The sequence below is a fragment of the Convolutriloba macropyga genome, chromosome 8 (assembly GCF_964194025.1).
Source record: "Convolutriloba macropyga chromosome 8, txConMacr16.3, whole genome shotgun sequence".
Taxonomy (NCBI): domain Eukaryota; kingdom Metazoa; phylum Xenacoelomorpha; order Acoela; family Convolutidae; genus Convolutriloba; species Convolutriloba macropyga.
Window position 1 is genome coordinate 27,338,158 of NC_134475.1, and position 25,345 is coordinate 27,363,502.

At 36.7% G+C, this 25,345-nt stretch overlaps 1 protein-coding gene across 3 annotated transcripts; it reads right to left on the bottom strand.

The window, feature by feature from the left end:
- Window positions 1-464: 464 nt before the first annotated feature.
- Window positions 465-15,012, bottom strand: LOC142344648 (uncharacterized). Of its 3 annotated transcripts, none has more exons than XM_075396464.1 (2): window positions 14,886-15,012; window positions 465-4,130 (listed from the first exon to the last, which is right to left on the bottom strand). In XM_075396464.1, exon 2 carries the CDS (start codon window positions 3,990-3,992, stop codon window positions 513-515), a length of 3,480 nt encoding a protein of 1,159 aa, XP_075252579.1. In that variant the 5' UTR covers window positions 3,993-4,130; window positions 14,886-15,012; the 3' UTR covers window positions 465-512. The 3 variants fall into 3 exon arrangements, with proteins under 3 accessions (XP_075252579.1, XP_075252578.1, XP_075252580.1); XM_075396463.1 differs by lacking the exon at window positions 14,886-15,012 and adding an exon at window positions 5,335-5,547; XM_075396465.1 differs by lacking the exon at window positions 14,886-15,012 and adding an exon at window positions 4,366-4,658.
- Between the last annotated feature and the right edge of the window lie 10,333 nt (window positions 15,013-25,345).

Here is a 25,345-nt window from a genome sequence, read left to right on the forward strand (position 1 = left end):
ATTCCTATTCGAAAATTCGAAAATCAGAAGTCTCATATTTTTTTTATATAAAAAATATGAGTTGTCCTAAAAAAATACGAGTTTTACCATAGTATAGCTCCTGAAATGCAGATTGAAACGATGTAACGTTTGTAGCTCTTGTTAGTTTTAACGCTAAATGTTTTCATAAACACTTCCATTTAATAATATTTCTTGCAATGTTTAGTTGGTTGATCTGCATAAACAATGCTCAAAATATCGGTATCAAATTCATTGCCAATTTCTGATTTTATAGCATCTGGCTACAGTTGGTTTGTTTTGAAAATAAATGGCGGCTCGTAAATTTGCTGTCTGTAGTTCGTTGCGAAAACGAGGTTTTTGGAAGACATAAACACAGTTCGTTATTTTATTCCCAGGCTATGAAGTTTTTCTCAGTGGCTAGACAACTCGAGCGTTTTTCGATTCATTATATCGGGTAAAACAGATTTCGAAATACAAAACTAAATTCTGTGCAAAAAAAACGATTGCAAAATCTACATGAAACTAATTACAAAAGCTGCCATTATAGAAATACAAATTAATGTCAAATCGCTAACAAGTTTATTCGCACTGCTGTAAATGTAAATTACCCTAACATTGGTTTGAGAATAATAATCATAGCCGTCTATATTCTCGGTCGCAGAATTTTCTAGAACATTTGATTCTTCTGTCGTCGATTCGGAGAAATGATTTGTCTCGGCTAATCCGTTCATCAACTTATGAACATACGCTAATTGTTCGGGAGTCATTTGATTTGTCAGCTCTTCCGAAAGCTCCGAAATTTGATCAACCGAAAGTCGTTCCAAAACCGGTTCAATAACTTGATCAAAATTTAACTTATTCAGCACTTCAGGATTGATAGCCTGCAAAGCCGAATCGTCCAAGCTCGTCAGCCAATAGGGATTGAGATAGGGAACTAGATTTCCTAATTTGGAAATGACGAAAGGCGACAAACCACTGATAGTCGGAAATCGGAACAAATCAACAGCTTGATTTGCAAAACTGGCGAAAAATTTATCCGAGCAATTTTTGAGCTGACCTATAATCGGAATGCTTTGTTTTAAATCGTCAACGGATTCAAAATATGATTTGATCAAATTTGAATTTCCGTCTACGGGTAAATTGCAGATTATTTCGCCAATAAGTGAAACTTTCCAGAAGTTCAGTCGTCCAATTTTGGATAAAATTCTTGAAAATTGTTGTTGGTCTAATTCCAAATTTTGAACTTTTCCTAACGTTTCTATGACTTCGTAATTGCGTTCATTGTGGTCGACTGCAAGTGTCACTATTTTTTTCACGCTAATATTTGTAAAAGGGAGTAAAAATGCAGAACTAATAATTTGTTCGTGAGTAATTTCAGAATCTGGTGGAAAAATTATGAAAGCGATTTCGGTCAAACTTTCTTCTGTGAAAAATTTCTGATTGTTTTTAATGTAACCCGAGCACCTTTCTAAATCGCACTTACTAGAAAACTTTTTATAATAACTAGAATCGGTAAATTGGTTAGCCCAACCTAGACTTCTAATAACAGGGCAAGTTAAAAATCGCGCCGAATCTGTTTCACATAAAGAACTTAGACCTGAAAAGGTGTTTGCTTTGATGGTTTGAGTAACCAACGAAGAAACTGTTCTTGTACAATCTAGTAAATTGTCGGTCAAACTCTCCTTTCGGCTAATTTCATCGAGAACTTTCAAAAATGCCGATAGATAATGCTGTTTCTGCTTTTCGAGACGTTGAACTGAATCAACATCGAAACTGAAAACTGAACAAAAATTAATTCCCAAATCTTCCACTTTTTTCGGCGTGATAAAAACGAAATGGAGTTTTTCGGATATCAACGAAGCGATTGCGTCATCAATTGAGCATTTACTGAAATAGATTAAAGCGTTGCTTAACATTTCATAGGACATGTCTTCTATTATCTGTTTAGGTGCATAGCACACTAAATGTCGCAAATTGTCAACATCTTTTTGAGCTAATGGTTCGTGCGACCTTTTCTCAGACTCTCGTTTACAATTTTCAATGTAGACACTTGCTAGCATTCTTAGCCGTGAGGTCGGCAATTTGAGCAAATAGTCGTCCGTGACTCGGTGGAAAATATTCTGACAAGCCAATTTGTCAATATTTTCCAATTCTGATTCTTCAAATTCCAGAAACATTTCAGGTGGCATGAAATAAAAATCTTGGCCGGGTAAAAGTTGAACGCTGAATTCTGGCAAAATGTTCAATTTTTTAAAATTTTCTCGGAAAATTTTGGCGACTGTATGAGCTTCGCTGCGTGAAAAATGAACCTTTCGGTCACCAAAAATGCGCAAAACGTCGATTTGATCAACTAACGAAAGACCGTCAAGTTTTTTAAAGTCTAACCCCAAAATTGCGGATTCCATTTGTTCTGCTAATTTTGGGCTAATTGGCAATGCTGAGTAAAACTGTCGAAATATTTCAGATTGAATAAGTTGATCATCGAAATTTTCAGCTTGAAGACGAACTAAGGTTGTGTGGTTTTGTACATCTGAAACATCCAAATAGCTCACAAGATTGACTGGGAAACTGTCACTTACAAAATTAGCACTTAGTTTATTCGCGACTATCAGTTTTTGGGTTTCGCTCATCATATGGACAATTATTGGGCATTTTTGAATGATTTCGGTTAAGACCTGGCCACTCAAACTTTCGAAACTGAGCAAGGGCAAGCCTACTGATAATTCGCATAAGTTCAACGCAACATCCTCTGTACCAAATTGCGATTTCAGTGACCTATAAAATGTCGAAATGAACTGAATCATAGGTCGTGGTAATGTACGTGCGTTGAATGTCCGGTCTTCTATAACGTATTCAATTTGTGACTCCAAGCCGTGCATTTTGAGGTCTTTTGGGGTCATCAATGACAGAAGCTGACCTAAAGGATAATGACTTCGATGTCTATTCATGGAATTGGTCACAAAATTGTCCTCTAACACCTGCATCAACATCGGATTTTCAGCCACGTTGAAGGTCAAATCATTAGCAGAGGTCAGTAACCGCGAAGATAGCTGGATGAAGTCATTAATACCCATTAGAGATATTCTGGAACCGATATTAGCTAGGTGGGTTAGTTCAATTGAGTACGTTGGTCGGTTATCATCAATTGCCCATTTGACTGACATGATTAAGCTTTCGACTGTCGCTTTTTGGCTTTCGACAGTTAGCAGGTCTAAGTTATCGACAACTAATTGATGCCAGCTTCTGATCATGCTTTCCGTTTCATAAGGCGAAATGCACCCAATCCACGGTTCAATATCTGCTTGTATTAACCGGAATGTCTGGTCCCGTTTCTGTAACTGGGTTAAAAGATTTAAAGCGTAGCGACATAGCCCGTTATCTCGTGTTTCCAAACCGGAAAGAATGCCCACGAGTCGTAACATATGAGTCGTAAGTAAGTTCCGATCGTACAGCCATTGAAGCTCGTCGGCTGTCGCGCCTCTGGCGAAATCCGAAGTGACTTTCTTAAAGTCGTGCGTTAAAAACACTTCGTCAATTTGAGCGTTGAAACCCAAGTTTTGGGTCCATTTCAAATTTGGGCTCAATTTAGCCGTTAATTTGTACCCTAAAGACCGGTCTATGCAATTAGCATTAACAATTTTACAATCGTGTAATGCTGCGAACAGTTTGATTTGAGTCGTAATATCGCTCGTGTGCGATAACATAATTTTTTCAAGGTCGTCAAACCCCAGAAATTGCTGGAAATAGCTATCCATCGTTGCGAAAACAAGTAGATTTGTCATCTGAGTAAACTGAAAACCCGTTGATTGGAAAGCGTTGAAATCTGATTGAATTCTGGTTTCCATTTCGGTTGATGAGTCATAGAGGGATAAATTGATCATTCGACTGAAACTTGTTGTGGCGGCGGGGGCAGAAATCGGGGATGCGTAAATATTTGTTAGGACGGCTAATAAAGCGAACGAAAAGGTCGCTATTTCTGTAATAATACTCATAGTTTGTTCAAGTTAGTTGATTTTCTCGGTCAAAATTTGAAATTCAAAATTTGATTTGTTCGCAAATTCAGTTTTGTTTCGCCAATTTATCAAACAATAAATAGTATGAAATGTAATCGCATCCGATATTGCTGCGTTCTGAAACAAACAATAATTATCAAATTTAAATTTTTTGGGTCAAGATTAATTTTAAACTTGAAAAAACAAGTTTTTTGTTTGTTCTAACATTGTTTATTGAAATCTGTTCATGTTTACAAGATGAGTCCTAACTTGTGACGTAATTACAGTAATTATAAATTACTGGGTGGCAAAAATAGATTGGCTGTCTAAAATTATACAAGTTCAAATGTAATTTGATAATAAGAGTACTCACCTACAAGTTACAACAGATAACTCAAGCAAAAACAGAAAAGTGGCAATTTATAATTCGTTATAATTAACCAACATAAACAAATTATGAATGGCTCAAGTAGAGTTTTATCTTAATTTCTACAGAGTACATTGCATTCATATGCAACTGTTATTGTCATGAATTCTAGTAAGTTTTTGGTCAAGTTCAAGAACATATCACATAGGAATTTAAAAAATTATCCCAAACGAACCAAATTAATTAGTTATAAACCAATTTCACTTAATATGATGTATACAATATTAAACAGCTATGTTCTTAACTTGTTTTTAAACTTAGCAATAAAAAATTAGTGCAAATTATGAGATGTTTTTACATCACTTATGAGTAATTTTTATATGAGTTTACTAAAAGAACAGAGAAAATTAAGGTCAAAAAAGAAGAAATTCCGGTTTGGCAGCTGTTATCGTAATTGAACAACTTTAAAAAGCGTCCGCGAAAAGTGGGCCAAATTCAAATATTAGGGTCAAGTTTTTCGCATCTTTTCGCAAACAAATGAAATGATCAGTTAGTTATCTGTTCTATAATTTGCGAAATATATTAAAGCGGAAATAGTGAACTGTCTCCACAAAGAGATGAAATAATTTGGTTGTCCGATTTCTAAACTGTTCTTTTATTTCTTACTCGGAGTTGAGATTAACTGCTGATGATAAACATATCAGAAAATATGCATGGGAAAATTTAATAGTTAAAAATAACACATCATAATGCTTCTTAAAGGACTGATTAGGTGACACTGTGACAATTTAAATCTTGCTACAAAAACTAGTTACTGAGTGTTTTGTACAGAAATTAATCTATTGTATTCAAGCTTAAAATTTATTTTCCCAAGCTTAAAAGGTGCAAACTCGATTTTACAAAAATGTGAGCAAAATCAATTTAGTATAAATCACCAGGTAGATCTGTGGAACAAAATTAGTGTAATTAACTCACCTTTTATAATGTTGTTACTAGCACAGTCTGAACAGTTTGTCTGCAAGCTTTTGGGTCAAATATTAAGCCATAAATTTGACAACCCAAAAATTAATTTATTACAATAAAAAATATTGCGTAAGTTATTTTCGTTTGCTTCTTAATTGAGTCTGAAGTAAGCTCAATCTTGCCGCTGTTCTTGAAAATCAAAGGCGAATAATAATTTCAACCACTGAAATTAATTGCAAGTGAACAAACAACCAGTGTGCTAGTTGTTTATGTCAAGTGATAATTTGATGAAATGTTAGCCAATCAGATTGCTCAAATTCCCTCATCACCAGACGGCTGAGATTTACTACAAAGTGGATGAATGAATGTTAAAGTAAAAAGTAGCAATGCCCAGTAGCCCAAAACAATTAAAAAATAGTACCCAACTAATGGTGCTAGGAAAATTGGCCGACAGGGCGTTTAGCCGACAAGGAAAAAATGGGATATTTAGCCGACAATTTTATCATAATTGGTCATAAAAGTCTCATTGGTCCATAAATCAGTAGTTCGGTTGTGATAGATTCATATCAAGTCCCACGGGCCGCTGAGGCATGGCCATGGGCCGCTGAGGCATGGCCATGGCCCGCGAGGCATGGCCAGATGCGGTTAAATACCTTTGTTACACTAGTTGATAGACCTTCGTTACTTTAGTTGATGAAAAAACTGCGTTATATTTATCCGCCTACGAAATAGTGTTTTAAATTGACCAATCACAGCTTCACAATAAGTTTTATTGCTCATTTTACTTAAATTGTCGGCTAAATTTCTCATTTTTTTGGTTGTCGGCTAAACGCCCTGTCGGCCAATACGGCGGCCGCCCCAACTAATACCCCACCAATCTTATTAATGTAGAACAATCTCTCCACAATGCAAAATTGAACTCATTAAGCAAACGAATTATCATATTAGTTATGATAACTGAAAAGGTTGAGAGAACAAATAAACTTGAAATCGGAGCTTGTTTTTTATAACGTATCTTTTTCAATCAAATGATGGCTCCCTACCTTATACATTAAATAACCGCCATGGATTTTTTAATAAAAAAACAAAAATTAAAAAAATTTGTCAACAAATTTCTCGAGAAGATGCACCTGCCAATGAAATAACGGACATATGTTTATTCGATCAATGAACAGCACTCGTAACAAATCACAGAAATTATATTTGTTTTAAGTTAATGTTATCCCAGCTCGCCTTGCGCCACCATTATAGCATTGTGTGCCTTCAATGACATTTTTGCACCCAAACGTGGACATGGATCCCGTAATCTGTTGTTGAAGAACCGCAAAGTATACCCCCGCCAGACCGCCTATCCTTCTACTATGTGTTTTAAATTAACTCTAAATACGCTAAGCAGCATGATGAACAGAAAATAATGGAAAACTTTTTAGAATAGAAAAGGGCAACAAGGAAAACTCTATGAAAACAGAATTCTTTCTCTGTTTCAAGTAGCTACTTTTTCACACTTCCAATTTGTTTCTCTTGATTTGACTTTTATCTTCCGATTAAGTAACATTGGCCGTTCAGTTCTTGTGGAAAAATCTAAAAAAACTCCTCAAAAAGAAAAGCCAACCTTTTTCAGCAATTCAAGAGACAATGAAGGATGTTGCTTCTAGAAATGCAAATAATAGTAAAGATTAAACAACAAAATTGATATCTGACAGCTTCGAGGACAAAAGTAAGAATTGGAAGTTTTCAAAAAACAAACTAAAACAGGCAAAAAATTAATTTAACCAATAATTGAAAATAAACGGAAACTCTAACTATAAGGAGCCATTAGGCAGCAAGAGCAGTGAAGTGACTACGTGTGCAAAACAAAAAAGTCAAACAATCTTTAAAACTTTTCTAGAAAACAGAGATTGTCAAAAAAATGGGCTCTTTTCTGTTATTGCCCCCCCCCCAGCCTTATATAGCCAGTCTATTTGCACCCCCCAAATATGTTCTTTTTGGTCCTTAGAGATCCTTTATTTTAGTCATAATAAATTGCCGTTACCGGTAGACGAATGGATGAATTTTTGTTTCCGGTTGCCAAAAAAATTAGTACCATAGAGCTATTCCTGCAAAAGAAAAGCGAAAAAATATTAAAAACCCGATTATTCTTTGTCTGCTTACATTATAAGCAAAGTTTGATTACCGAATACGTCTTAATTTCAAAACTTGGCAGCATAATTAAATTGTAAATGCCGTTTGTATATAATTGTATATGTTAGTGTATGAAATGAAACCAATATGCTATAACATGTATAAGTGGGGGGTGCAAACGGACGTGGGGGGGGGCAATAACAGAAAAGAGCCAAAAAATGTCTAGGACTTCCAAAATGCAAAAAGACAGCATCCGGAAACTTTCTGGTGCTCTCCCATACTTTTTTATGAACCAAAACCACTATTTCTCCTCCTTGTAATTGCCTATTGGAGAGCATCTTGGCCGACAAATCTTTTAAAAGTGCAACCTTTGATTTTGTACAAGCCAAATTTTTTGATTTAAAATAAGAAAAAATAGAAGATCCCCATGGCTCCTCTCCAGGTTGTAAAATCAGCAAGAAAATTTTTAGAATAAATTTGAAGGCGCTAAAGAAAATCAGACTTGGCCACATAACCAAAATCAAAATTCACAGCTTTACACAGAACAGAAATTTAGAAAAAAAACAGACTGTAAAATATAGCAAAACTAAGACAGAACAAATAGAATAGAAATTTTCTTTAAGAACGATTTTACAAATTTTGGTCACCCTAATGTGGTCAAGAGTCACAATAAGCAGAAAATATGACACAGCTGAAGCAGAATCTGAAAAAATTGGATCACCCCAAAGGAAAAGACTAAAAAAATAGCCTAATCAAAACTAGTTTAACAAATCACAAGAGTGTTCAGTGGTTTTTGATAACTGTATAATAATCTTTCTTGGACCTTTTCCAAATTATAATTTAAAGAAATATTATCACAAGTAAAATTGTTTATTTGAAAGATTTAGAGAAGGGTTCCTGTTGACACAAAAATGTAAATTAAACATAAAATTTGAACATGAACGAAAAAATCCTATATTGACCTACAATTATAACAGTATATTTTACAATTGTTTAAAAAACAGAATCGATTGAAATAAATAGTATACTGTAGAACTTTTATAATATGTGCGCTCACCTGGTCACGCTGACAAGGAGTAAAAAAAATTGAAAAGAAAAATATACCCCTCTTTTATCTTAAAATTAAATTTTCTCTTACTGAGTGCTTTTTAGCGATGTTTAGTGTTTAGGAGGAAATGCAGACGCAAACTTTTTGGGATATGCAGTTTTTTAGGTTTAGATTCGAACTAAATGTACTTAGTGTAGAATGAACTAGTTTTTAGTTTATCAGATGACCGAATAAATGGGGTAAAAATTAAATTTAAATTCTCATTATCCACCTTATCTTGTCTTAACCTTATCTATACAAAATGCTTTTCAGAATTTTTTTGCCACTTAAAATGTTGTAATTCGTTCAAACGAGCTTTTTAACAATTTCTGAAATTGAGCATTAAGGTTCCGTTTTGTAGTTAGACCTGCTGAAAAGGGGATGGCGTTGCAATCAATGTATTTCCTATGCAAAATTAAAAAGAAACTGAAAACGATGGAACATTCTCTTTGATTCAGCAATAAACTTCAAAAGTTCTTTGTGAAAAGTGAATAATAGGTAGGTACAAAACCTATAGAAAATTTTGGTGAATTGAACGCAAAATTTAAAGTTTGCCAAAACAAGCTCCAGCAAAAACAGTTGGCTTCTGTGATAACATCTGAATAATAATTTTTTCCAGGATATAAATTAAAAGAATTGATAAGCCACAATCAGTCAGCATGTGTCAGTATAACTAGCTCCTTGACTAAGATTTGGGTTGAACTGAATCGATCCATTTAAGTAACACCTAGTTAATTGCACTTTCATGAGACTGTTTGTCACAAAACGGGCCAAAAATCACTCTGATGGCATCCATCCTGATATTAAGTGCCCACATAAATTTCATTTAACTTGTAAACTTTTGCACTGAAATAATTTAAAAAATTTTGGCCACAAAAATGTTGAATAACAGCTGAGCATAAGCAGCGTACATTGTTTTTGTTAATTTTCTACTGTTATTTACGTTAAGATACATTTTTTTCTGCAACTGGCTATCAGGAAGTATGAGTTTATCAGCATACTAATTTTTCGTAAAATAGATGGTAATTCTTAAAACAATTTAGATGTTTTTTCGCTTCCTTTCACTAGACTGCAGTGTTCTAAACAGTTTTGAAGGTTTTAGCTTCAAAGCATTCACTTCTTAGATATAAGTCGTTTAGTGTATTTTTGTTAACAATTTTAATGAAAATTATCTTAGAGAAAGAAATCTTGGATAATGCATTTCAAAGTCGTGTTACTACCAATTTCAAGATACGCAATGCTACCAGCTCCGCGCGGCTCGATTTTTCTTGATTTGTAGCGCTACTTCTTTCATTTTTCCAATTTGTCGAATTTACTTGTCACTTTTTCGGCCACTTTATAAGTTAGATTGAGTTAATTTTCTCGCGATGAAATTCATTCATCTTTTTATACATAGAACTGTTTCCTAAAACTTAAATTTGCTGGTTTGATTTTTTAATCATCTGTAATTTGGATGATGACATGAGACGAAAGCTGCAAATTTCTGGGGAAGATTTTCTTGCAACAAAATTTCTAATTTTGTGTTTTAAGTAGTAATACTCCGTGGGAACATTTTGCTTCAGTTTTTCGGAATTCTTTTTGTTAGTCACATTCAAAATTATTTTAACTTGAAGTCATGCTTGATGTGACAAGTGATAGTATTTAAAATTTTTCTTTTCTTCGTTGCCAAAAAACAGTTAACTTAATTGTACACCGTTCCGTTCTCTGCAAGGAACCATTTAACAGCAATTTCAACAAAAAATGAGCGAACCCAGACTTAGCTCATATTTATTTTCAGCACTGAATCATAATAACTTTTGTATTTTAATCTGTCAAGTACAATGACCATGTCAAAAATTGGAATGATCAGACTAGAAAATCAAGACAAATTAGTTACTCCAATTTTGTTCTAAGTCACATGCCAAAATCATACTGTGCCATAACTTCTAAGAACAAAAATCAGCCTAAAAAATAGTTCTCGGAAAAAGGCAGGCATGTAAATACTCTGAATATACTATGAGGATAACAATTAAATAATTAGTAAACTCTGTCCAATAAAAAAATTCAGTCCAGTTGCAGTTCTCATCGTATAGTATAGTATTGGGAAAAGGAGATCCTGTATGAGATTGAGCCTCCATCTGGGGGAGGGTGTTTTGTTTTGGTTTGTTTCCCGCTTGACCCGGAAGAGGAAGAACACTTCAGGGACGAGGTGCATCCGTGAACAGAAGATGTGGCACGCCCGCTCCACATCTGAGAAAATGAAGCACGCTTCCTGGACGCAGTGTCACCATGAACTGAAGATGTGGCACACCCACTCCACATCTAGGAAATGGAAGAACTCTTTAAAGACGTGATGCCTCCAGGAACTGAAGCTGTGGCACACCTGCTTCACATCTGGGAAAAAATGACAATTCATGGGCGTAATTCCTCCGTGAACTGAAAATGCGAAATAACCTCTCTGCATCTGGGAAAAGGAAGAACATTTCAAGGACGTGGTGCCTCCGTGAAGTGAAGATGTAGCACACCCGCTCCACATCTGGGATTAAGAAGAAAACTTCAAAGATGTGGTGTATCCGGGAACTGAATTTTTGGCACACCTGTTTAACATCTGGGAAAAGGAAGGAAACTTTAGGGACGTAGTGCTTCCGGGAACTGAAGATGTGGCACGCCCGCTCCACATCTGAGAAAATGAAGCAGGCTTCATGGACGCAGTGTCACCATGAACTGAAGATGTGGCACACCCACTCCACATCTAGGAAATGGAAGAACTCTTTAAAGACGTGATGCCTCCAGGAACTGAAGCTGTGGCACACCTGCTTCACATCTGGGAAAAAATTACAATTCATGGGCGTAATTCATCCGTGAACTGAAAATGCGAAACAACCTCTCTGCATCTGGGAAAAGGAAGAACATTTCAAGGACGTGGTGCCTCCGTGAAGTGAAGATGTGGCACACCCGCTCGACATCTGGGATTAAGAAGAAAACTTCAAAGACGTGGTGTATCCGGGAACTGAATTTTTGGCACACCTGTTTAACATCTGGGAAAAGGAAGGAAACTTTAGGGACGTAGTGCTTCCGGGAACTGAAGATGTAGCACACCCACTTCACTTCAGGAAAAAGGAAGGCAACTTCAGGGACGTAGTGTACCCGTGAATTGAAGATGTGGTACACCCGCTCCACATCTGGGAAAAAGAAGAAAATTTCAAGGACAAGGTGCCCCCTAAATTACATCACAGCCCGTCCCCAACCTCTCTCGACGCAAATGTTTTTCCACCGCACCCCAACCCCCAACCCCCCCCCCCCCACATCCATCCGTGAGATGTTTCTTTACTTTCCTAATCAAACCGATACATTTCGCTTTCCCTATCTGTGGACGTCTTCAGCGCCTTCGCCGTTCTCAGAGTCACCACTTCCTTGAATTTCTTTTGTTTTCCTCTATCTGTGGACACAATCGACGCCTACGGAGACACTGCCTTAAAGTCACTTTCCATTTCCCGGAATAAGGACAATATCGCCGTATCCATAGTTCACCTTTTGCGATTTTCGAAAACTAATTAAACGGCCATGAATGTTGGGGAAGGAGAGAGGGCCAGAGGGGGAAAAGAGAGAGATGGGGGATTTGAGGGTCTTACCCATTATAGCCCTCCCCCGCTACGGTATACTTCTCCCATTCTTTTTGCCTTCCATCTTCACTCTTTTTGCATCCTCCTTTCTTTTTGCCATTGCTTGCCCCCACCCTTATCTCCAGATGTATTTGTAGCTCTTTTTCGAAGCTGGATGGCAACTGGTTACAGGTAACGTGTCCTTACGGCTTGGGACGCCAGTTTTCATGCGGTTTTTTCATGCTCGAATGTTTTAGGGGAAATTTAAAATTTCAACTTCCCAGGAATTTTTTCCTGTCATGGTAAAAGTAAAGTTTTATTCTGACAAGTACACAATCCTTATTGAAGATGCCTTTCTGAATTTGTCATGCTCATAAAAAACATAAATAGACTGCAAATATACTGGTTCAGAAATGATTTTTCAAGTAAATATGGGAACCCGTACAGAACTTCAAGTGTAAATCAGTACTGGGCAATTGTAAATGCGAGTCTCCTATGTAATATAATTTGCTCGCTTTCTCGTTTGAAATTGGTTTCTTTAAAGCGTACTTTAACGGGGAAAAAGAATAACTTTCAGCAGTCACGGTGGTGCAGTAAGTAGGGCAAAGATTTAAAGCCACTGAGGGATTGCCGTTTCAAGGCCCGTACGGAACTTTACTTTCGCACCTGGGTTAGACTTGCCAAGTCTTGGCCAAGTATGACAAATTTTAAATGTGTTATGATCATAGGTCTGAATTAGTACTGATACTTAGACTTGGAATTAGACTTGCCCAGTACTGATATTGACTTGGCGTTAAGTACGGGAAAGTAATGATTCAGCTCTGAAATGTCCTGGGACTATAGTCCGGGGACCTCATTTTTTTCGCTGACCGCATATGCAGTTTTAAGCTTTGTTTGAGTTTTTTTGCAGGGTTAATCAATATATCAACTATTTATTTCATTGATTGGGTTTAATTTTTGTATCGATTAGAGCCGAACTTTTTGGCCGCATCTTTTAAAGATGGTACAAAACACATTCAGGGCACATCCTACATTTATCGAAATGTATTTGAGCAGGATATATTTTGATAGTAGAAAATGAAACAAAAAATTCTTGTAAGCTTCATAAAAAAGCTTCAGTTCGAATGGAGTGTACCGCTACGCTACTGTGACACCTTCAGTTTAACGGGAAGTGAATCAAAAAGCGCAAACCGATTAGAAATCATAATTGCTGAAAGTGTGGAAAAAACGAAGAGCTCTTAAGTTTCAATGAGTGCTTGTTACTTCGCAATCAAGAGTGACTTCCATTTTAAACGATCTTCCAAATAGCTGTTGAACTAACAAACAATCCATTAGCCACAAAAGGAACACGAAAACACTTACTTTTTCAGCCCGTTTTTCAAGTACACACAATTAAACTTTCCTTCTATTTAAACAGAATAGAAAGCACCTTTGTATATTTGCACATTGTTTTCAAGTGGTTAATTTGCGCAAAACGGAATCTGCTGTTTCCAACTTCAAATATCTTGCAGAATGCAAATGTGTAACGCATTTTCAATTATGCAGCTGATTTTTTCCATCTCTGGTGAAGTTTTTCTGATGCCCAGAATATAGACTTTAAATTGAATTTTCAATAATAAATAGCCTGTAAACTACTGCACGTATGTGAAATAAAAAAGCAATTACTTTTTTCTCATCAACTAAAAATTGCTCAGGTGTCTTGCAGTTGCGTCAATCGCGAATCGACAACTTTCTGGACATTGCTAGCTCTAATTAGGAAAAATTATTTCCCACAATCGATTTTCATGTTGAGGCTTTATATCGATTAGCACTATCTCTCTTTTTTCATTATTAGGCTTTCAACACAGTAAGGAGTAATTGCATTGGAAGCATTACAAGCGGAGATTAAAATCTTTCTCCCTTATTTTCGTCAGCTACCCTAAGGAAAAAGACGCAGATGCTGCAATATATTTTTCTTTTTGATGAATTTTGCGTCTATGTTTCCAGCGGTGAGAAAAGAGCCGGGCTATAGGAACAAATGATAGGAAATTTAATTTTAAGTGTAATACTTAATGTTTTTCTTTCTTTGGGCGCATTGAAAAGAACATAGCCTTTTAAACTGACAAGCAATTGATAGACGAAAGGGGGAAAGATACTATGGAAAACGTCTCTCCGGAAAAGTAGCCGTGGGCTTTTCAAGAGCAAAATTTGTCAATACTTTTGTGTTGTAATTTAGAGAGAAACGGATTTGAAATCGGATGCTCATTTTTATGTTCTCTCTAATTCCGGAAATGCGAGCAGTTAATTCAACGGAGGAGTGAATTGTTAATGAACAAAAGGCAGGAAGGCGTGAATAAAAGTGAACAAAACTGTGAACATTTAAACAAAGAGCGAAAGAGAAATTTGCTACGAAGATAAAACGAAAATTTATTGCTGCACGGCTTTCTCACTTGTCAAAGTGCTTGGTGACATGATTTAAGTGCGAAAATTTAAAGCGTTGAAATGACATGATATGACCTGCCTTGATTTGACCTTCCCAAGTTGAACACTCAACCTTGAGCAGGTTAAACTCCGTTAACCTCACCGTTTTATGATGGGGCACAAACCCACCCACATATATTGAAACATTTTTTCTGCTTTTATTTGAACTTGATAGTGAATTTGAAAAGAAAAAATGGTGAAATTGACAACTCGAATATCTCCTCCTTGGACTACGCGCCTTTTTCTGTCATAAAAATGCCAAATTACTACTGTCCAAAACAAACTGATTATACTCTGAATAATTAATTACCCACCTCAATTACTCAACGGGGGTAGATTTTGAGCCACCCTAAGTGGGCCTTCCCGTTCTAATTAGTTATAATATCTGAAACAATTGTAACACAACAGTTGTTAAACAATTTACTGATAAACAATAAACGTAATTACTTGTGAAATGAATCGCGAAGAGCGTTGAAGCACTTACGCGGCAGGCGCTGTAAAAGTTTCATAGATAACAAAGTTTACTTTGGCGACTCTGCGTTACGACAAAAGAACGTTTCTATTTACCTTTACCCAAAGATTCAAAGTCAACAAAAATGAAGAAGTCTTATATGCGAAATCTTCTTTGTCAATATTTAACAACAGCAACCCTTTCAAAGGCGTGTTTGATTAGTATTGTTACACAAGAGGTAGAACGAATAAGACCACGTTGAGTTTATTAGCTATACGCTAGTAATTGATTAGTAATATTATTATAACTAAGTTAGCGAAGATGTGTCATTTTATACCTCACCCCAATAGAGACAATAGATAAGTCAAGTGGGCAATTCAAAACATTGCTTTATGGACATAAATGAGCGATAGTTGAGAAGAAAAGTGGTAAAATGTCATTAAAAACTGTTTATAAATGGTTTATTATTTATTTGATCACGTACTTCACGCGATTGCCAGCATCTTAGATACAAGTTGCCATTAAAGTGATGAAAGTCAAGCGATGCTTCTCGAAGGTATTTGCGAGACTGTAAAAACTCCTTAATTGACTGCCATGCATGATTAGCTTTGGTTAGACGCTCATGAATTTAAACTCAAGATTTGGACTGCTGGATAACGAAACACTGCCGAAGTCAAGCAGTGAGTAAGGGAAAGCAAGCAGGGAACGAAGCACGTTGACGGGAAGGCTGAGAGACTTCCGCACAAAGACTTAAGTTTTTCTACTAACTGATTGAGCAAAAAAATTAATCGTTAATTTCACTTTCCAGTGTTAGCAGAAACAGTCATAATAGGTTACCCCAAATTTAAGCTTGATAAGTGAAAAGCTCAATGAGTTTTTAATAAAAAAAATAAGAAATTAAGCAAATTGTCAAGATATGGATCAACCAAAACTCCATCAATTTTGCCTTGCATTTGTAGACTTCTGCTTCTACTAGTGGCAATTGACAGCGTCTCTTCTAGATAATTTTTACGCATGATGCTCACTCAATAGTTTCAACTCTTCACCTACCAATATACTTGTTTGCTTGAATTAGTACACAACTCTCGGAAATTTTGTTAGGAAAAATTATATTATCGAAAATAAGTTTGCATCATAACAGTAGCAAGTTTAAATTGCTTAAAAGTATACTCTAAAAGTTAGGGTAAATTTACCTTAATTGAAGCGTCAACCTTTCATTATCAATAACACTGTACCTGGAGCACATCTATTTGGCGGTCAGGTATTGTAAACTTTACATTTTTTCGGATTTTCCGATTAATTTTCTTGCATCGCAACATTTGATTGCTAGAAAAACAAGCCGGCTCGCTAATGTGCGTTCGCACATAATTCTCCGACCCTGCTAATCCGCGTTATGGAAGTAATGGTCTACCAAATGAGGTAATGATGAAAAATTTTCATACTTTCACATATTGTTCAAAAAACCACTAAAAGAAAAAGCAAAGCCTCTTTACAGGTTTGATGAACCCTGTCAACCTGACTACGAGAACAGAAAAAAGTAATGATCAAATAAAAACAGACCTTAATTGGAAATAAAAAAATTTAATATCTATGTTTAGAAGAAAGCACATAAACAAAATCGGAATGGCATCAGATAACACCTTAACTAAACAAATTGACCTGTACAATACCAAAGGAAGATATGATACCTGTCCTCAATGAGACTCCATAACAATTCGAAAAAAGGCTTTAGAAACCGAAACTTCAAACTTAAGTTTCCATTTTTGAAAACCATTATTTTCTAAATGATTAAAGCCAATACGTATCAACTGAAATAGTTAAAATGGTTCACTTATTTGTTTTGATGTAAAATTGAGGAAGGAATTGAAAACTGGCAATTTCATAATCTTTTGGAAGCAATTCAGACATATCTTCATCCAAATAGTGTGATCAACTACAAAAAGAGCGACAAAACATGGAAAATGTTTTTGTAAAATCAATTATTTTAGCAAGAAAATGTTGTTACAGTTTAAGGTTATTTTATCCCTGAGAAAATAAAATACGGTCAATTGCGTAAGCTTTTCAAAGCCAAAATGACCTCCTCATTAGATTGTTATTATGACAATGCACAAAAAATTAAACTCGAGAAATTAGCAGATATTCAAAATGTCATTAGTTACAATGAAAATGCGTAGTGTCATATCAATGCCAAGAAACCACTCACTGAAATAAAACAGTAGTAAACTTGGATTTTGGCTCACTAGAAAGAAGATTTAGCCTGTCTTTACCGAAACAAATCTACCTATTGACTAGAAAAGGAAACATTCAAAAATCTTTTTGTTTTTTGAAGAAACTTCATCTAAGAGTGATAACAAACGTTGACCAGAAAATCAAACTGATGAATGTCTTCACTCATACAAAGGAAGGAATTACTTGGAATCTTTTATATTCTAGAATAGTTCGAGTAACTACAAACGTACCAAAAATCACAGGTAAAAAGTGAAATTTCTAATAACTTTTACAACAAAATCGTTTTGCAGCCGTCAAAACCTTAAGATACCGGCCAACAAATAAAATATAGTCAATTACGCAATGTTTAGACGTCAGTTGGTCCGGTCGTTATTTTGATTGTTTGTCAAGCAAACAAAAATGAACTTCAAAAATGGACAAACTTGCAAAGTTGATAACGGTTCTTTAAGAAACTCTTAGTACCAAAGCCAGGAAGCCATTAGTTAAAAACAAAACGGCAATAGAACACGAAATAAAAAATATGAGCTGTCTTTACTGAGACTAAGTCAACATTCGAGAGAAGTATGATATATTTTTTATAGTTCAATATTAACTGATTTTTCATTAATACAGTTTATACAATGCCTATGAGCTCTATGTTATGATCTGTAAACGCGGTATAGTTTCTTTTGTACCAATTTATGAAGCAAATGAGATTTTTGAAATCAATCAGACAAAACCATGAGTCTGCAAACACAAAAAAACCCAAGCAATAGCCAAGAATCAACAAAGATTGTTTTACAATCACAATGTTAGAGACTTAAAAATCATGAGCGCTCTCAAAAGCTAATATGTTAGGTTCATTGGAGCTTTTTTTAATTAAATGGAATTTCTTTTAATTGAACCTGGATTTCATTTTTTTCGGCACAACTAAACGTAAGAAATTGCTAAAATCTTCTGTAAAAATAATGGTGCTCAAACAAAATTAGCCCTGTAGCTGATGTTTAAATAAACCAGCAATGGCTCCAAAACTTTTCGAAATTGATAGCATGTCAAACGAACTATCTTAATATATCAAAAATAAGTCATTCTTTTCAAGATACAAATGGTTTTTAATTGGAAAAAATTGGGCACTCTTTTAATTCAAGATGACTCCTATAGGAAGTGGAAGAAAAAAGTGCCATCTTTGGAGTTCCAAAAGATTGTGATAGCAGTTTTTAGGTATCTACCACTGGAAGACTTGAACAAAGTGGGTTAAAATTTATTTTTGATGAGAAAGTCTAAAATCCGAAAAAAATGGTAAAAATTTTAGCAAAAAACTCAAATCAAGCAATTCAGCAACCATTTTCTATCTTAAGTGTTAAAACGACTAAGAGTATTCTGAACAATTTGAAAATATTAGTAGAATTAACAAAAATGTTGGCTAAAATTGCGGAAAATTTGTATAAAAACAACGGGAATTGGTCTACTCTTCACAAAACTTTAAATTTCGATAAATCCCCGTAGAAAGCGAAATTCAAAAAAAAATTATATTAGATATTCTACGCTGGACGTGCTTTTTATTGATAATCGCAATCTAGATATAAAATTTGCATAGACAATTTTGAGATTTTACACATCAACAGTAAATTTTTGGACAATGATGGCAAATATTAAATTCTTTAACCCAATACCAAGGTGTTGAGTATATCTGGATGTCCCAGAAGATACAATTAGTCTTTGTTCTCTGCGCATGAAAAAAACAAGTAAATTTTGCTTGCAAACACAAAAAAACACAAAACAGTTTAATTTTGCAAATTTTTGAAGGAACTTCTGCTTCATTTGTGTAGTGAAACATATATTCTAGACTTTTGGTTGCTCATATTTGGTTGCGACTTCTTGTCAGACGTTTTTGGGAAAGAGTAACTCTCAGGTTTTTGGCGGTAGTTTTAATCATCAGCAAATGTCATGCTTTTCTTGAGTTCCCAAGGTCATTGGGAACATGCTCCAAGAAGGAGGGCAGGTTTTGGAGATCATCTTGATTGTCGTTTGATCCGATATCCTTGAACCTATATAATTGGAATGAAAATACTGTAAGGGTAATAACATCAAAGAGGGTGGATGTAGCTCATGTTGCCTAAGACCGAAGCGAAAAATTTGACTTAAAAAAACTACGGGGAATAAATCCGTGCGAAGCCGGCGACCGGACGCACGAACGAGCCGTAAGCCATTTTTACTTTGGCAACTCGTACTTCACCGTTCCGTCCAGGGGATGTTTCCACAACTCTTCCAAGGGGCCAGATTCCTCTCGGCGTCAAGTCCTTGAGTACCCACACAACATCTCCTAATTTCAGAGGAGGCTGGTTGTTGTCTGTCCATTTACGTCTCTTGAGTAATGTCGCCAGGTACTCTTTAATCAAACGCCGCCACACGTGGTTCATTAACTGCTGCACGTGCTCCCAGTTCTTGAAACTAGCTGGCTGTTGGTCTCCAAAGTTTCCGGGTGGCAGGGAACTGTAAGGGTGTTGAAGGAGGAAATGGTCAGGAGTGAGTGGTTCTTCGTTTTCAGGCTGATCAGCAGCGTTTGTCAAGGGTCTGGAATTTAGGATTGCTTCGACTTCTACCATTATTTTCTCCAAGACGTCGAAGGAGAGACGCTTAGATCCTAGTATGATTAAGAGTGTCCTCTTGGCGCTCTGAATCAATCGCTCCCACACGCCACCGAAATGAGGGCCGTATGGTGGGTTAAATTTCCATGTGGTTTTGACTGCAGCTAGGGCTTTATAAATTTTGTCTTTGTCTAAAGCCTTAACCGACTTCTTCAGCTCTTCGGAGGCGCCAACAAATGTTTTTCCGTTATCGCTGTACAATAAAATAGGTTGGCATCTTCGGCAGGTGAATCGTCGATATGCATTGAGGAAGGTGTCTGTATTTAAATCTGGACATGTTTCTAAATGGACTGCTCGCTTAACGAGGTATTTAAAAATAAGTCCATAATGTTTCTCGATTTTGCCTTGTTTGCCCTCAATATAAAACGGGCCAAAAAAGTCCAGTCCTGTGTTGGCAAACGGAAATTTGGTTTCTTCTGTGGGGAAGCGGAATGCAGGAAGTGGGGCCATTATTGGTTGTATATTTTGAGTGTCAAAACGGCGACACAGAAAACATCGGTATTTTATTGAAAGTAGTGTTTTTCGAAGTCCAATGACGTAGTAGCGTTGTTGTACGAATGCTTTGACCGGTTCTGTTGCTTGATGAGCACAAAATCTGTGCGCATGTTCAAGGTATAGTCTCGCAATCTTTTCCTTTGCGTCCAAGATTATTGGACATTTTTCGATCTCCAATACTGTTGGAGCAAATAGGAGACGGCCACTAGATCGTAGGAGTCCGTTTTGGTCAATTATAGGATTTAGGTTTCTCAATTTGCTTTTGGCGTCTAACTTTTGTGTTCTTTTTAATGCGCTGATTGTTGAGGAGAAAACATTGTTTTGAGACAATTTTAGCAGAAAATTTTGAGATAAACAAACATCATCTTTTGTGTATTGGCTTTTGTCGGAACGATTCTTCTCAGCTCTGTAAATAAATTGAAGACAGTTGCGAGGGTTAAAAGTAGCTTATTCCATGTTGAAAAGCGGTTTGGGTCTAGAACAGGTTTGATTGTTGTTTTTGTTTTTCTGGTTACGGCACCTACGGTTGAAATCTTTTTCATATCTTTCCAAGAACTTTCAGTGTTTTGCAAAAATTGTGGTACTGTAAGCCATTTCGGGGGAATTTCTGATGGCTCAAGGCCACGCGTTCCATGGTCGGCTGGATTAAAATTAGTTGGGACATGATTCCACTCATCAGTTTTAGTTGTTTTCTTAATTTCTTCGAATCGATTTGAGAGGAAAACGTTTTGTTTCTTAGTTGAACTGATCCAATCTAAGACACGACTATCAGTCCACAAGTAGACTTTTTCCAATTTTAATGTCATTTCGGTTTCTATCAATGTGCGGAGGCTTGTACCTAAAACGGCCGCTTCGAGCTCTAATTTCGGCTCACTATTTTGTTTTATTGGTGCAACTTTGCATTTTCCCAGCAGAAAAGATGTTTGAAAGATTTCGTTCTGTTTTTGGGTGCAAATGTAAGCAACTGCTGACAATGCAACGGTTGAGGCGTCAACAAAGACATGGAGCTGGTGATTTTTTTCCTGATTTGTTGAGGAGTTCAACCATCTGGGGATTTCGATATCAGGCATTGCAAAGTAACTATCGAGCAATTTTTGTAGGTTGGAATGAAGTTCTGCGGGAAGTGGTTCATCCCATTTCTTTCCTAGCTTCCAGACTTGTTGTAAAAGCATTTTGATTCTAATTGTGAGCGGGGACAAAACTCCTAGGGGATCGAAAATTGTTGATACTAAGCTGAACATTTTCCTTTGTGTATATTCACTTGCATTTCGAGGAAAATGTTCTAATGTCTTCATCAGGAAACAGTCAGTTCTGGTATTCCATTTCCGACCGAGGACTCTATTCATCTCTTTCAGTTCATCTCGATCTTCTTGCTCAACGAATCTTAGGGCTTCATGTTTGTATGACAAAAATTTTGTCAAGCGAAAGCCACCTTTATGAAGGCTATCTTAAGTCTGGTTAATGGTTTCAATTGCTTCTTCTATAGACGGCAAAGAATGGATATAGTCATCCATATAAAAATGGTTCTTTATTGCATTAACTGCTTTTGGAAATTCAATTGCATTATCTTCTGCGCAACGGTTCAGAACGAAAATTGCACAAAATGGGGAGCAGGTTGCTCCAAAAATTAATCTGGTGAACTGGTATTGGTTAACCATCTCTTCATTGGGCCAGAGAAAGCGTAATGCAGATTGGTTCTCATGCCTTATTGCTATCTGCATGAACATGCCTTCGATATGAGAGAGAATGGCAACTGGGTTTTCACGAAATCTCAGAAGAATTCCTACCATGTTGTTCAGCAAATCTGGTCCTGTGATCAAATTGGAGTTCAAAGATTGTCCTCTAAACTTGGCCGCAGCAGTTACTACTCTGCGCATTTTTCCGGGCTTGTTTGGATTAACCACCGGGTGATGAGGCAAATACCAAATGTTTTCGGGTTCTGGCTGCTGCATTTCAACTGGCTTGACATAAAATTTTTGAAGATCTGTTGTGAGAGTTTGCTCATACAACTCTTTCAATTGGAGGTCATTACTGAGTCGCTTCTGAAGACTTTTCAGCTGGCTGAGAGCTGCAAAATAAATATTTTCAATTCTCAATGGTTTTTTCCAAGGCAGTCCAATTTCGTACCTCTCACCATTGTAGCTGATTGTTTTGTTCAATATATCAAGGGCTTCCTTGTCGACGGGATTTTTAGATTCACGCTCGGGTTGAGTTCCTTCGGCTTCAATTTTCCAGAATTACGCAAGCAATTCATCAAGAGGCTGATCGTCGGAGCTTCTTCGTGATACGTGGTACACGTACTGTTTCTGCTGGTGAGATCTTTGTTTGGGTTGCTTTTGCACTCTTTCAAACTCTCCAGCTAGGGTCCATCCAAGCCTCGTCTTTACGCCGAAAGGCTGGTTTTTAGTTGCCGGGATGACTTCAACTTGATGTGTGAAAGCAAAAGTGTTTATTTCAAAAAGTGCACCAATTTTGCTTTCAGCTATTTCTGGGAAGTGAATGTGACGCAATTCTTTGAGTGCATCGCAAAGCTGGTTGAGTTCAAATGTATTGGCAGGTGATACATTTAAACAAGGAGTGCTATAAGTTGGTTTAATTTGAAACTTTTGATCCAAAATTTCGTATGGTGCAACTGTCACTTGTTCTGAAATTTTGAAAGTGGCATATCATGCTCTGTGTTAAGATACTGAAGCGTAGTGGCTTCTTGATGTTCGCATGGAAGGGCAAGGAACTCTGTGATTTTGTCGAGTATGAAAGTAAATTGGCTTCCGGGATCGATCAGAGCGTACGTATCGAAAGCTTTCGTGCCGTTTAAAAAAGTCACTAGGATAAGTTGAAGTTGTTCGAACCATTCTTTTGGTGTAGACTCTAGATGATTCACGCTAAAATTTTGGTTGGCATTGTTCAAATTAAGGCGCTGAAGTTGATTCTGATTTTTGTTTGCAAAAGACTGTCCGTAGCGGCTCTTTTGTGATTTGGATGAGACGCTTGCGTTGTTGTTACTTCCTGGTTCACATTGCTGTTTGACTGGCTGATTTTCTTGGTTGGTAACATTTGTACCTGTGGAATTGCTGGTGGCAAAAGCAGCTGGATGACGCTTGATAATTTTAGCGGGGTCATGCATTTTTGTGTGGTGGTATCCGCTGCATGTTTGGCAGCGTTTTGTTGATGGGCAATTTTGCTTCTTGTGTTTATTGCTCAAACAGTTCGAGCAAAGATTGCTCTTGCTTACAATGTCAAATCGCTGGCTTGGGCTGCATTTTTGGTAATCGGGACAGGTCGCTAGTATATGGTTTCCTCGACATTTTTCGCAAGAACGCGTTGGTTGATTTGCGTTGTTTAGGGGTGGAAAAGGTGGAGCGCTAGGTGGTTTCGGAGTACCGCTACTGCTCATTGTTGTTGACTGATTTCGATTAGTCGGCTGTGCTGGAAAGCCTGAACGTTGGGTACTCAAATTTTTTTCGTGACTATCGCTGTTGTTCATGTTTCCAGAGCTATTAAAGTTGTTTCTACGAAGGTTATTTTGCTGGAATGTTTCGCGGTTTATCTTATCGTACACATGTGCTTGAACTTCTAACTATTTCTGAAATTCAACTAAAGTAGCTGGTGTTTCGAATGATGTAACGGTGTACTCTGTCCATTTGAGGAGGATGTTATGCGGGACTTTTTCTTTAGCTTTCTTCATAAGTGATGAGCTCTGCAGGTCTGCTGTGTATCCCAGGTATTGGAAAGCTTGCACTAAACGTTTCAAGAACAAAGCAAAGGCTACAAAGTTTTGCTTGTTATAGTCATTAGTTGATTTCCAGTTTTCCAATTGATTTATGAAGGCATTCACCACTATTGTAGGATCACCAAAATATGACATGAGTTCGTTTAAAGCTGTGCTATAATAAGCAGGATCACAAGAATACGCTTGGATGACATCTTTTGCTTTTCCAGTAACTGCATTTTGCAGGTAGGTGATACGATGTGTGTTAGTAATACTGGTGTTGTTATGTACGAGGCAAAAAAAGTTATTTATCCATTCGTTGTACTTCAATGGGTTGCCATTAAAGTTTTGAATTGTAAGAGGTGGTAAATTTATTGAGTGTTTACTCGTTGGATCCTGCCAATATGGAGCTGTGTTTGAGTTCCATGGTAAAGAATTGATTTCAATTGAAGGATGTCTGAACTTTTCTTTTGATATTGGATGTAATACGCTGGAAAATTGATGCGAATGTGGTAATTGTGACTCTGGATTTTGCTCTAATGAAGGCCCTGCTTGTGGGGGAAACGTTGAGATTGGATGAGCAATGGGGACACTTTCAGTTATTGTTTTTGAACAGGCGGTTTGTTGAACACCGAATGGGCTGAGGGACTCAATGCCTACGGTTTTGACTTGTGACTGTGGCTGGAATTGAGTAAAATTTCCTGGTAAAATTTTCATCTCTGTGTTTTTCAATTCCTGTCCATTGTGCAATGGTAAAGAAAACATGTTAGAAGTTTAAAATTTGTTTGCGTTTTGGCAGGAATTTTCAGAGAACTGATTAAAGTTTGTCATTGTGTTACTCAGTTCAATTGGTTGTTTTGTCTGTTGCGGATCAAAATCTAGATTCTGTGGGTTTTCTTGACTGTAATATTTGACAGAACTGGGATTCATCAAGCGGTGTTTATGTGTTGCTTGGTATTTGGAACAACCCATGCTCTTTGGTTCAAACGTTTGCGTCTGAAACCGTTCCTCGGCGATATCTGGCGAAAACTCAGATAGCATGTTTTTTGACTGAAATTGATTATTAAAGTTTTCCCTGAGGAAAATGGTTTTGAAATTTAGTTTGCGTGCTTACAAAACTAAGCGGCTGGACTGAATCATTGTCTGCTTTAAACTGCTGCTGGTTGACTATAAAATTATCAACAGCAGATAACGTTGTATCGCTGAGAGCAAAACGATCGAGAGTTTTTGCGTTGGTCGTTTCAGGTTTCGCAAAATTTTTAT